General features: G+C 34.2%; 2 protein-coding genes across 3 annotated transcripts in view; both read left to right on the forward strand.

Moving 5' to 3' along the window:
• The first annotated feature begins 4,889 nt into the window (after positions 1–4,889).
• Tex12 (testis expressed 12) lies at positions 4,890–8,793 on the forward strand. The gene is made up of 5 exons (XM_047517012.1): positions 4,890–5,488; positions 5,912–5,995; positions 7,342–7,450; positions 7,541–7,592; positions 8,372–8,793. Exons 2-5 carry the CDS (start codon positions 5,933–5,935, stop codon positions 8,514–8,516), a joined length of 369 nt encoding a protein of 122 aa, XP_047372968.1. The 5' UTR covers positions 4,890–5,488; positions 5,912–5,932; the 3' UTR covers positions 8,517–8,793.
• A 2,226-nt stretch (positions 8,794–11,019) lies between these two features.
• Positions 11,020–13,089, forward strand: part of Bco2 (beta-carotene oxygenase 2) — a 29,242-nt gene continuing 27,172 nt past the window's right edge. The window contains exon 1 of one of the 2 annotated variants that reach the window (XM_047517011.1): positions 11,020–11,160. Coding sequence is in view for 1 of the 2 variants with exons in the window: in XM_047517010.1 (XP_047372966.1) it covers positions 11,216–11,303 (88 nt within the window). In the remaining variant the exon portion in view is untranslated. The other variant, XM_047517010.1, reaches the window with a different exon arrangement.

Raw genomic sequence — 13,089 nt, forward strand, 5'->3', positions numbered from 1 at the left:
CTAAAATTCTTCTGAAATGTAATGGGAATTTTTTTGGATATAATATTTTATATAATATTTCTACCTTCCTTCCTTTCTCTTTATGACCTAATTCAGGACTTCTCCCTCCCAAGCTCAACACAGTGTCAAAGAATAATTGATAGAGGTCACTGAGAGTTACTTCTTTTTAAAAAAAATTTTTGTTGTAGATGGACACAATACCTTTATTTATTTATGTTGTGTTGAGGATTGAACCCAGTGCCTCATGCATGCTAGGCAAGTGCTGTACCACTGAGCTACAGCCCCAACCCCTAAGATTTACTTCTTAAGCAAACAAACCAAATGAGGTTCTTGTGTATTTGAAAAATAAAATTGCAGCTGTGCATGCACACACCTGTAATCCCAGCTACTCAGGAGGTTGAGGCAGGAGAATCACAAGTTTGAGGCCAGCCTCAGTAACTTAGTGAGACTGTCTCTATAATAAAACTAAAAAGAGTCAGAAATGTATCTCAGTGGCAGGGCACTGGGTTCAATCCTAAGTACCATAAATAAATAAATAAAATTAAAAAATTAAAACATCTGCAATTTGAGATAACAACAAAAAGATTTACTTCTCAGTAGACAGAAGCAGTCCATTTTCATAAAACTTCTCCTTTATTTACCATATCAGATGCAAACTACAATGCATACCATCATTAGAATTTTATTAATTTATTTTCTGCAACAAAGTAAATTTGCTCTAATACAAGAACAAATATTTATTTGTTGTTTCCAGTACTAAAACTTTCTATTTCTGGAATGGTGCTAAAGTTCTGAATTAAAATATTTGAAATATGATTTGGGGAGATGTCTTTTAGTGATTATATGCAACTCATTAACATAGTCTTCTAAAACATAACTTTTAAAGAGCTGAGTACAAATATTACAGCCTTGAAAATATAGAAACAAAACTTTTTTGGGGGGTACTGAGGATTGCACCCAGAGTGCTTTATCACATCCCCAGCCCATTTTATTTTTTTATTTTGAGATGGGGGTCACACTAAGTTGTTAAGACTGGCCTTAAACTTGTAATCCTTCTGCTTCAGTCTCCCAAGTAGCTGGGCTTACAGGTGTGTGCCACTGCACCCAGCTGTGTCAAAATTTCTTAATGTTTTCTGAACTTGTGCTGAATTGTATTACTTTGCAAGGAAAATTGGAATGTGGTGTTTTTGGGTTTTGTGAGTACAGAAATGATACGAAAGCATAGGGGTTCTAGTTAGGGAACAAAATGCCTACATAAGCAGTGTGTGTGTGTGTGTGTGTGTGTTTGTGCTTTTTTAACAAAATAGGATTTTCATTTTCTAAAGTCACAAAAACATCATATCCATAGCAGAGATTACAAAGGAAGTCTGTGGCAGGATGGTTGGAAGTCTTGCTGTGGTGACTTATCAGAAGGGGAAAAAAGCACTTTTAAGAAGCCTATGGTAAGAATATATATATATATATATATATATATATATATATATATAAATAAAAGACTGATTTTGAAATAGCTTGTTTTTGTCCTCCAGTTGCAGTGTCCATTTGGGTCAATTAATGTGAAAGCATGAAGTAGGGTCATAAAGTGATCAGAAGCAGAATACCAAAGACATTCTCATTTTAAATGACCTGTTGTCAGTGAATTTTTTTTCTAGCTCCAAGATATAGAATGTATAATTTGTTCATGTCTATTTTTTTTCCCTTTGACATAAAGCAACCCAAATGTCTCAGTGTCCTGTGTACATTATAGGGTTGATTTTAAAAATTAAATGAGACGATAATGATGGTCCTCCTTCGAACATTACAAAGCACTGGGTCATTATAACCCTCCACATTTTCTTGCTTATTCTTATCTATTATTCTTATCCATTTAGCTTGTACTATCTTATATAATGAAGAGAAGTTTTAAAAAATAAAATGAAATGTTATAGTATACTCTGAATCTGAAGAAAGCATTGATACATTGGGCTTGGGAATATTTTTTTTTTCTTGGAAATATTTTAAGAACCATTTGTCACAAGAGGAGAACCAGGAAGATAAGCATCTATTTAGATAACATACATTGTGAAGGTTGGGGGAGACAACAGGTCAGCATTTCCCAGACTCTTAATGGACCATTAAAAGTAACAACAATAATGATAATAATGGAAAAGAGATAAACAGAGTGAACAACTTTGCATTTTACCAATTAAGGACATTAAAACATCTAAAATTATTTACATCTTTATTTTATGAAAGGACACCTTATACCACCTCCACAAAAGGAAAAGCAAATATTGTAATAAAGAATAGTCCTTTAAGATGAATACTTTATAAAAAATTTATTATTTTTCTTTTATTTTACTTCTGAAGGTATATTTTCAACAGATTGCAATTAGTCCTCAGTGATGGGATTCTTTGAAGACTATCAAAGACTATCAATAATTTCACCAAATCATGGAGTCTGGTAGTATAATATGGCTTCTATTTCAAAATATTAGCAAATGAACCAAGTGTCTATTTCCTAGGATTACTTAAAACAGTTGGATTTTTATAATCAGTAAAAAATATGGATATGTAGTATTTCCAAGTCTAGGGGCTGGGATTGTGGCTCAGGGTTAGAGCACTTGCCTAGCACGTGTGAGGCATTGGGTTCCATCCTTAGCACCGCATAAAAATAAATAAAGGTTTTGTGTTCATCTACAACTAAAAAAATTAAAAAAATTTTCCATCTTGAAGACAAAATATTTAAATGCAAAAATAAGAAAAATTAATAATGTATATGTATTGAGTATAGTTCCCTAAGGTGTAAGATTGTACACCTGTAAGTTCATGGAGCTGTTATTGACCTTTGCCTTATGAAGTGATATGCTGTTTTTTTTTCTCCCACGTCAACTATCTAGGCATAAGTTTAAAAACTTTATCTGTGGAAGTTCAGGTCAAAGTGACCATGTTAAAGCACCCAGTGAGGCTAAGCCACAAGTATGTGAGCATGCAGATTACAAATAACTTTTGAAAGGTGCTGCCAATTAAATCAACTAAACTTTGGACAGAGCCAGGAAAGAATTCTCTTAAAAGGTGGACGTCACACACACACACACACACACACACACACACACTTAAAAAATGGAATACACACACACACACATGCACCCACGTGGAAGCAAGCGGAAGGAAGCCACCTTCGGAAGCCACGAGGCCCCTCCGCCTCTGGGAAGCCCCGCGGACGCATCACATGACTGGCGCGCTGCCTGCTGGGAGCCTCACCTCCTGGTACTGCACGCGGAGTCTGCGTAGTCACACACGCCCGTCCTCACTGCTGTGGTTTTGCTGACGAGGAAGGTCCTGATGCCTCTTTGTCCTCTGTTCTGTGGTGGGGCCCGAGGGATGAGGTGGCAGGGAAGTGTGTCCTGAGTTGAGACAAGGCAGTGAGAGAGGATGGGAGCGACCTCAGGGTCTTCAGTGGGGCGAAGCCCAGGCTGGGAGGAAGGACGGAGGACACGCCAGGCTAGAGCAGACAGGAGAAATGGCCTGAAGAACTAAAATAGCGTTGAGAAGATTTGAAGAAAACAGTTGCATAAGGCATTGGGGGTAGTTCTTCGGGGTAACCTAGTTTCCAGCGCTTAAGATTGCATAGCCCTGTCAGCGGCTGTGACTGGTATTAGTCACAGGATGAGGACAGCCTGAATTAGGTCAAGGCCTTAAGTTGTGACAGGAAAACAAACATTTTTACAGAGACCCAAGTACCTAAACGTTTTTATTTGACACATATGCACATTGTGTTAGTTTGAGAAGGGAGAGGGGAGATGGAAAAGGAAAAAGGAACATGAAAAGGGGAAGGGAGGGGATCAGTGCTTGCATGTTGGCTTCTCTGAAACATCTTCCAACTCCCAAGGCAAAGTCCCCACTGTTGTGCATGTATAGTATTTTCTGTATATAACTATGATAGTGCTTAAACGTATATGCTATAAAGATAATAGCAGGATGTGGAAATACTATTGTGAGTTCATTAAACAAATATTTTTCTATTTTTAATTTTTTGTTGGTTCATAATAGTTATATATAACATTGAATTTTATTTTGACATAATTATAAATGCATGGAATGTAGTTTGCTCCAATCCAGTTTTAAGTACTTCCCCTCCTCCCTTCCTCTGTTCCTTTTCCTCTATTGATTTATTTACATTTTTTAAAAAATTAGTGTTTGGTGGATATACCTAATAATGAGATTCACTGTATTATGTTCATATATGTACATTGGAAAGTTAGGTCAGATTTGTTCCCCTTTTTTCCCTGTTACCCCATTCCTCCTCCCTTCCCCTCAATCCCTTTCTACTCCATATTTCATATTGATGCCATTCCCACCCTCTATTTCTTTTTTTCTGTCTCCATTTTAGACCAGTTTCCAGAAAGAATTCGACCCTCGACTCTGTCTGATTTATTTCACTTAGCATTATAGTCTCCAGTTCCATCCACTTACCAGCAAGTGACAGAATTTCATTTGTTTTCATTGCTAAGTAATACTCAATTGTGTAAATGCCACATTTTCTTTATCCATTCATCTATTGAAGGGCACTTAGGTTGATTCCGTAGTCTGGCTATTTTAAATTTTATTGCTATAAACAATTGATGTGGTTGTATCCCTATAGTATGCTGATTTTAGCTTTTGGGTATATACCAAGGAGTGGGATAGCTGTATCATATGGTGGTTCCATTCCTATTATTTGAGAAATCTCCATACTGCCTACTGGAGTGGTTGCACTAATTTGCAATCCCACCCACAATGTGTGAGTGTACCTTTTTCCTCACATCCTTGCCAACACTTACTATTTTTTTTTCATAATTGCCATTTTGACTGGAGTGAGTTGAAATCTCAATGTGGTTTTGAATTGCATTTCCCTAATGGCTAGAGATGTTGAACATTTTTAATGTATTACAAATATCTGTCTTTACTAATTGCTTTTGCTTTTGCTTATATATGAATAGTAATATGTCTAATCATATTCATTATAATTATTCAACTCAGCATAGTTTTTTAAAAAAGTAAATTGATAACTTGAATGTAGACAGTGACCCTCATTTCTAAGATGTAGAGACAACATCCTCTTAGGTTCCAACACTTTTTATTTAAGTTTAGACTTAATATCACAAACTCCTAGAAAAAAATACCTTTAGAATTTATGGGAAAGCAACATGGTGCTATAGTAAGGAAAGATAGGACAGTGGAAACAACCTTGAACGAGAAGAGTTATTTTTGGTCAGGCTCATTCTGACATGTTTGAATTTGGTTAAACATCTCTGTTCCTGTTTTCTTATTTGTGAAAAAAAAGGAGAAGAAATACTGAATAAGATAAACTGTAAGATCTGATGAACTGTAAGATCTACTTCAACATTAAGATTTTGTGACATTAGAAGAATCTTAAATGAGCGAGTCCTGAACCAGTGCCACAAATGCCAGAGACTAGTTTGGCTGCTGAGTGTATATGGAGGAATAGTTGAAAATGATGGGAATGGTAGGTTGGCCTCAGATGATAGAGGACCTTGTGTACTCATACGTTAAAATTTGAACTTACCTTGAAGCAGTGGATAGTGAAAGGTTTTTGAATGAAGGAAATGCAGTAATTGAAGTCTTGAAAGATCACCCACAAAACAGTAGTTAGGGGCTGGGGATATAGCTCAGTTGGTAGAGTGCTTGCCTCACAAGCACAAGGCCCTGAGTTCAAATCCCCAGCACTGCAAAAAAACAAAAACAAAAACAAAACAAAACAAACAAACAAACCCCCAAACAGTAGTTAGGATAAATTAGAGAAAGGGGAAATTAAATATAGGTAAATGGTAGATTGTGAGAGCCTAAATAAATAGCAGGAGTAGGAGTGGGAAAAGGGAGGGATTCAAGAGAACTATATGTAAATTTGATATTGTTCTAAACTTTACAGTACAGTTTGTGACTTCAGAATATGATGGCAAATCATCTTGTAAAACCTGATTCTAGAAATTGCAAGAGACCAAGGGAATTAGAGGTAAGCTATATGCTCCTAAAGTCTTAATCTTTTATTCTATTTTACATTCTTCTCAAATTTCTTCCACTTAAGAGTGTGCTATTCATGGAGCATAGTGGCACACATCTGTTATCCCAGCTACTCTGGAAGTTGGAGGCAGGAGGGTTTCGAGTTCAAAGCCAGCTTGGGCAACTTAGTGAGACCTTGTCTCAAAATAAAAATAAAAAAAAGATTAAAGAAAGGGCTTAGTGGTATAGCATCCCTGAGTTTAATTTCTAGTACCAAAAAAAAAAAAAAGTTTTGTTGTTAAATGGAATTTAATGCATATTCCCAGAGCTAGGATTGTCCCAGAAGGAACTATGGGACTTTAGCTGCTTTTTCACTAAGTATAGACCTCCGGGAAACTATGGGGAGATTTCTTTTTGCTAGTTTGTGGTCTAGAGACAGAAGTGAGTCCAGACGTTTATGATACGTAGGACTTTATGTAACTATTTTGCAATGGTAAGAAAGACACATAGGTACTGTAGTTAACTAATCTTTTAAAAGAAGACCTGTCTGTATTTAGTCCTTCATTACTGTCCTGTCCAATTAATCTGTTGCATTTGGGACAGTATTTGCCCCCTTGAAGATTATATTATATTGCAAAATTTTGCAGGTATTTGGTTATTATTCAAATTACAACTACTGTATTTGTGTTGTTAGCTTTTTGTCACTGTGACAAATACCTGAGAAAAACAACTTCTTAGGTTCTTAGGTTCATGGTCTGCTAGTCCTAAGGTGAGGCAGAACAATATGGTGGAAAGGTATGGTGGAGGAAAACTTGTCAGCTTATGGCAACCATGAAGCAGAGAGAGAAAGAGGGGACAAGATATAGAACCCAAGGCATATAGAACCTACTGACCTACTTCCTTCAGTGATGCCCCTCCTGCCTATAGTTCTCAGCAACTCCAGTAGTCTATTCAGCTGTCAATGGATTAATTCACTGATTAGGACAGAGCCCTTATGATCCAATAACTTCCCCATTTTTTCACCTTTGGACATTAGTGCATTGGGGACCAAGCCTCCAACAAATGAGTTTTTAGGGGACATTCCAGATCCAAACCATAAAAATCTTGCTATGCACATATCCACTGACTCAAGATAAAAGATACAGTTTGATCAAGGGATTAAAACAATATCCAAAATTAATTTAAAATCTTTTAAAGACAAAATTTAGCATGTTGAGCAAGGTATTTCTTAGTCCTTATAGTTTCCTTGATAAAAAATTTCAAATGACTAGTATGTAATTTCTAGCATGTTTGATTTTTATGAAGATTTTTTTGCTTTTTAAATAAACATAATGATACCTCTTTACTTTCTTCTTTTAGCCTCAAATGCCAGATAGCCCACAGCAGTCCTCCCTTGGAAAATCAGATTCTTTCTCTGAATGTTCTGGACTGTTTTATAAAGATGAAACCTTGGAGAAAGATTTAAATGGTGGTGTATACAATGATTATATTTCTATACATTGATTATGTCGTGCATGTTTGTTATATTTCATAACTTGCTCAATTATTTTTTAAACAGATATGAGCAAGGAAATTAATCTAATGTTATCTACATATGCAAAGATCTTAAGGCAAGTACTTATAGTATATTTTCTTGGGTCTCTATGTTAGAAATAGTATTTTCCTTCTGGAAATTCTGTAATGGGAAGTTTAATTCTGTTACTGAGAAACCTGTCAAGTAATTAAACTTTTGAAATTTTTTTATTCTATCTTTTTCCTTGTGATAGATTAATTGGTTATTTTCAGGGGATACGCCCAATTTTTCCACTAAATATCCTTTGTTTTGCTAGTGCTAGAGCCAAAACTAGACTGATGTGTATTGACCTCTTAAATGATATTATATTTAAAATTTTATGTAAATACCTCTTTGAGAAAAATACCATTTGGTGAAATTAATGATAACAGGGTGATATTAAATATGATATTTCATATATTTATACTTTATCTTTTATTATATTTTTATCTTTGTATTTGAAGTCTGAATTTAGGTATTTAATTGGCCTGAGATTATGGTGAATATAAGGTGATTTTTAAAAAAACTACTGAACAGTCAGTATATTTGAATAATAATTTGTATGGCTATAAAAATAACATATAATTTAATGTTAGTATTATAATGCATAAGATGTACTTCCTGCTGTGTCAGGAGACTGTGAGTAGTCAAAAATATTTTGGGGACTAATTTAACATTTTCCTGAGGCGTATTAGTAAATCAATAAAACTATCTCATGCGCAAAGCCACTTAAATTAAATAGCTAACAAATCTAGTTTGATAAAGAATATTACCATGATAGTGTTCATAGACTCCATAATTGTTTAGTTTAACATAAAACTTTTTATTCCCTATTAGTGAGAGAGCAGCAGTAGATGCATCTTACATTGATGAGCTAGATGGACTCTTCAAAGAAGCAGATACTATTGAAAACTTTCTAATACAAAAAAGAGAATTTCTGAGACAGAGGTTTACAGTAATTGCAAACACACTGCACAGATAAAAATGTTTAACCTTCAAATAAGCTGAGGATTTAAACCTATTGTTGTAATGAAAGAATGACATGTGTGCTTTGAAGGCTTTCTAGTTATTAAAAAAATGTAGATCTTAAACAAAGAAGGGTAAATTCCTTGATTTTTTTTCCTAGATTTAATTTAATATGAAGTATGTAACTTTTATTTTGAAGGTCAAATGTTTGGCATATTTTATAAAAATGTAAATTATTTAAATCATACATGGATTCTTTTCTTTTTACTTTTCCCTAAAACTACATAACCTTTCTTAAGCTTCTATAGGAGAATTCAATTAATTTGATTATGTGTAACAATATAATACTTTTTTCTTATAGAATATTTTGTTTAAATAGCAAATAATTTTGGATGTAATTTAAATTTTTTTAATGGACAGTATTATAAAAGAATAGTAAAGCATTAAAGGTAATTTGTCCAGTTTCTTAACATGTAATATGGTATAACTATGTGCTATTGTTATTTAATATTATCATTTGATTATTTTCACTATTATTACATATGACTAATAAAAACTTGGTTTAAAATATTTTTCTGTGGTAAAATAAAACCTAGAAATTACTAACTAGAACCTTGTATGAGTGGCTTTTTATACACATCAACCACGTCAATGTGTGCAGTTAGTGAATTATGTTTAGAAGCCTTAACAGCAGTGTGGTATGGGCTAGAGATTAATGATACAGAAGTAGGGAGATTGGCTTAAACAATACGATGACTTTGGCAGGTCATTTCAATTGTTTTGTAACTTAGAAACTGAATTTAGAGTATCTCTACTATTATTCATCAGGCTAAAAGTATTCTTCCTTTGATATAAATAAAATACTGCTATGATTTTATTCAAAATTATTGCTATATAATTGCATGGGGAAGCTATAATTGTCAGATTTTTAAAAATCATAGCACCCATTTTTCAATCATATAGATAATTCATACTTCTATATGTCTATTATTCCAGGTTAAGCAATTGCAGATTTGGATTTATTTGCAAACAGTATCACAGATAATTGGTATTTTTAAAGATAGCTTGTTTGACCTGCTATGGTCTAAACTCTAAAATAAAATAAAATCTCACTATTTTAAGGCATAAATATTACACTATCAATATTCATACAGGGAAAGATGACAGAAGAAAAATAACTAAAAAGTTGGGTATGTGGAAAAAATTACTGGGTTGGTTGATATATATACTATTGGGACAGGATAGATTAGAGGTCAATAAAATAACTATTAGAAATGAAATATTTTTCAACTTAAAACAACCAAAGATAATATTTGAGCTGAATCTTGTGTAATTTTATTACAGTTATTTAATGTTTGAAATAGAAAGATGACTTTGTTGATCTATATTAAGAAATACTCAATTTTGCTAAGCATTTATTATTTTTATGATGAGAAATAAGGCCAACAGATTATTTCAAACTGAATTTTATAATATACTTCTTATATCTTTATAGTATTACTATCCTTCAGCATCTGGTTATTCCCTTTGTAGTTCCAGAAAATTTATTTGGTAATTTCATTTGGTCAGATTAAGACTAAGGAATTCATATTTTAAGTCATAGTGTCTTTACTATTCAGAATGGTCACCCTCTAGTATCAAAGTGCCCAAAACCCAGGCTTATTTTTAAAAAAATCACATTTTGATGATTTTGGTACCACCCACATAAATAAGAATAATCTCACAACTGAGATACACTGTTGCAGGAACCACTCTTTGTTATTTCAATGAATTACAAGTGTTTTAAAATTATTTTTTATTGACTACTAATCACAATATATATTGAACCAACTTTGTGTGTGATAGGCATTGTGGAAAATATAGAATAGTTTAATACATTGCCTTCTGACATTTTTCATCACTTCTTTATTGAAATACACTTACAGTTTTGTTAGAAGACATGATATGCTAATGTTAAAAGCATCGCTGTGGGAGTTACTAGAACTGGCAAGGGGGGTCAAAAAGTTTTTGTTTTTGGCAGTGGTGGAGAACAGTGTATCATCCAAACTGCTGGAGAGCAGGGGCTGATTCTTATTTTTTGTATCCTAGTATTCGGTAGACTGGTGCTCAAAATTTTTATGTTTGTTAAAGTAATAAAATCATTTATCTATGTTTTTTTTGGTGGGCATACCTTCAGCAGTGTCTTATTGGTACTATGTTGTCAAAAAATGTTTTGTAAAATCAATGTTTAAAAAAGGAGTGAAGTGATAGAAAGGGAAAGAATGAAAAGTAAGTTGTTTCCTGGTTGTAGATCCTTTATTGACAGTCTTATTTGGACTTTATTTTGTGTCTGAATCTTTCAGAGAAGAGGAATGGCACAATGAAATTTATCACCTTGGATCCAGATAAATTGAATTACCTATAGTGTGAAGATAGAGGAAATTTTAAAGAGGGAGTGTACTACTGGTGATACAATTTTAATGTTTCAAAATTAAAGACTCCTCATTATAGATTGTTGGATACTTCTGGAAATGAGACTGGGAGAGATTACTGATGTTTTGAAGCTCCGCCCCCTTACCTCCCCTCCCCATCCCATTCTGTCACTGAGCCAGGGACAACCCAGGAGAACCAGGGATGACCCAGGAAGTTCTGTGAGCGTTCACTGTTTCTTCCAACTGCTGGTGAGTGTAAGCATTTGAAATCACAGGATCTGCTGCTACTGAACTAAATTAAAAAATGTTTTCTCAAATCTTTCTCCATTTTGTAAGAAATCTTTCTACTACTGCAGTGGATTTTCTTTCCGTGACAGTACACCAGTTCCCAGGTAGGGGATTTACCCTTTCTTTGCCTCATCCTTCTTTTCCTACTAGTTTGTACTTAGACTTCTGTGCCTCTTTCCTGAAGATTACTGAAGGCTTCTGAAGCTTATCCCTCTGCGCAGAGCAGATACAGGCAACAACTCTGCAGAGCCAGAAGTGAAAGAAGGCCCAGTCAGGATTTGTTTGCTTATTGTTAGGGAAACAGTCCTCATGTTCATGTTTTATACAAAATATAGGGGCAGGATTCAGGATTTAGGGATTTTCTTGGATCTGTAATAGGAAGGATATTCACTATTCAGAATTTTCTAAATTGAAAATCACTGCCACATGTTCTAATATAAATATATATGTATTTTTTATTTGCATTCTGGGAAACTGCCTTAAAACCTGCTTTTTGTTTTGTAGCTTTCTATTAAATTTCTATTATTGTTTCATGATTTTATTTCTCAAAATTGGCTTATGTAGAACTGTTAGAAATTAACTCATGCATTATGTATAAAATTATTTAATTCAGTAATTTTGCTTGTAGTATGCAAGGTAATATGTTAGGTGCTAGAAGAAAAGGGGAGACAAAAACCCGACCCTGTACTCAAAGAATACTGGTAGTCAATTTTATAAAACATATTTATCTATATCGTACAAGACAGAATAACGTAAGGGTTATAAGAGAGCTACAAATTGCTTTTTTGTGATTTCAGACTAAGGAGAATCACTTCTTGCTATAGGAAATGAGAATGCCATGCTTAGGAAACAGGTGACGTGGAAACTGGATCTTGAAGGATGAGTTAGATATGTGAATTCCATCTGAAGAACATGAGAAATATCCTAGGTGAAGAGAATGTTGTGATTATGATAAGAAGAGAATGGACTGGTCCAGCTAGGCTGGAGTGAAAGGCATTATCGAGAGGCAGAATAGGACATAAAATATGATAATATTCTTACTATGCAAAATTGGATGGGATCTGAAGTCCTGATGTACTATTTAGAGTTGAAGGCCTTTGGCCATTCCAAAGGCAAAGGCAGTCAAGAAGCCCACTAATTAGGAAGCTGTGGTGTAGAAGATAACTTGATTCCCTAATTTCTCCTTCCAATTAGGAGGCTATTATAATATCCAGTTAAGAGGTGAGAACTCAAGTTAAAACAGGAAGAAAGTGACTGATAGGAAAGAGAAGTCGAGGCATCTGTGCTGAGGACCGGTTCAGACCAGGAAAAAAAAGATGGGTGTTGCCCAGGAGGGAGGAACTGGTCAAAATCTTTACAAAGGATTTCCCCTAGATACCCTTGCAGACTTTTGAGCCCTAATAATTTATATTGGCCACCTTATGTCATCTTAACATCCCCTTACTGGGCCCTGGTGGATAAAGTCAACAAAACTTAACCATTTAGTCAATGTGAGGGGGAGTGTACAAAATGAATTCAAGGCTTACAGAGATCTTGAAGCTAGGTGATGTAGCTGGTGGAAAAATTGATTTGGAAAAGGGGAAATGAAGAATATCTATGTTGACATGAGTGACTTGCTAGAAGTAATTGATTAATTTGAAACTAGATAGAGATTACAAAAGAGAATGCTGAGATAAAAGAATAAAGTTCCAAGGTGATAAACTTAGGAAGATTTATGTCATGATAAGGGGAAAAGGAGCCAATAAAAGAAATTAACATTTGGAAAGTATCATTATATTTAATTACGATGATAGACATGAACAAGTTTTAACCTCCTTTTATTTCCATTTTATCATTGAAAAACCTGAACTTCAGAGAGATTAAGGAATTTGACCAAGGTTGTCAGCTAAT

The sequence above is a fragment of the Sciurus carolinensis genome, chromosome 11, assembly GCF_902686445.1.
Source record: "Sciurus carolinensis chromosome 11, mSciCar1.2, whole genome shotgun sequence".
In the NCBI taxonomy this organism is placed as follows: domain Eukaryota; kingdom Metazoa; phylum Chordata; class Mammalia; order Rodentia; family Sciuridae; genus Sciurus; species Sciurus carolinensis.

Coding starts and splice junctions, on each gene's coding strand:
- Tex12 (XM_047517012.1), top strand. CDS start 5,933: ATGATGGCAAATCATCTTGTAAAACCTGATTCTAGAAATTGCAAGAGA. Junction 5,996..7,341: donor AGAGACCAAGGGAATTAGAG/GTAAGCTATATG, acceptor TTCTTCTTTTAG/CCTCAAATGCCAGATAGCCC. Junction 7,593..8,371: donor ACATATGCAAAGATCTTAAG/GCAAGTACTTAT, acceptor ATTCCCTATTAG/TGAGAGAGCAGCAGTAGATG.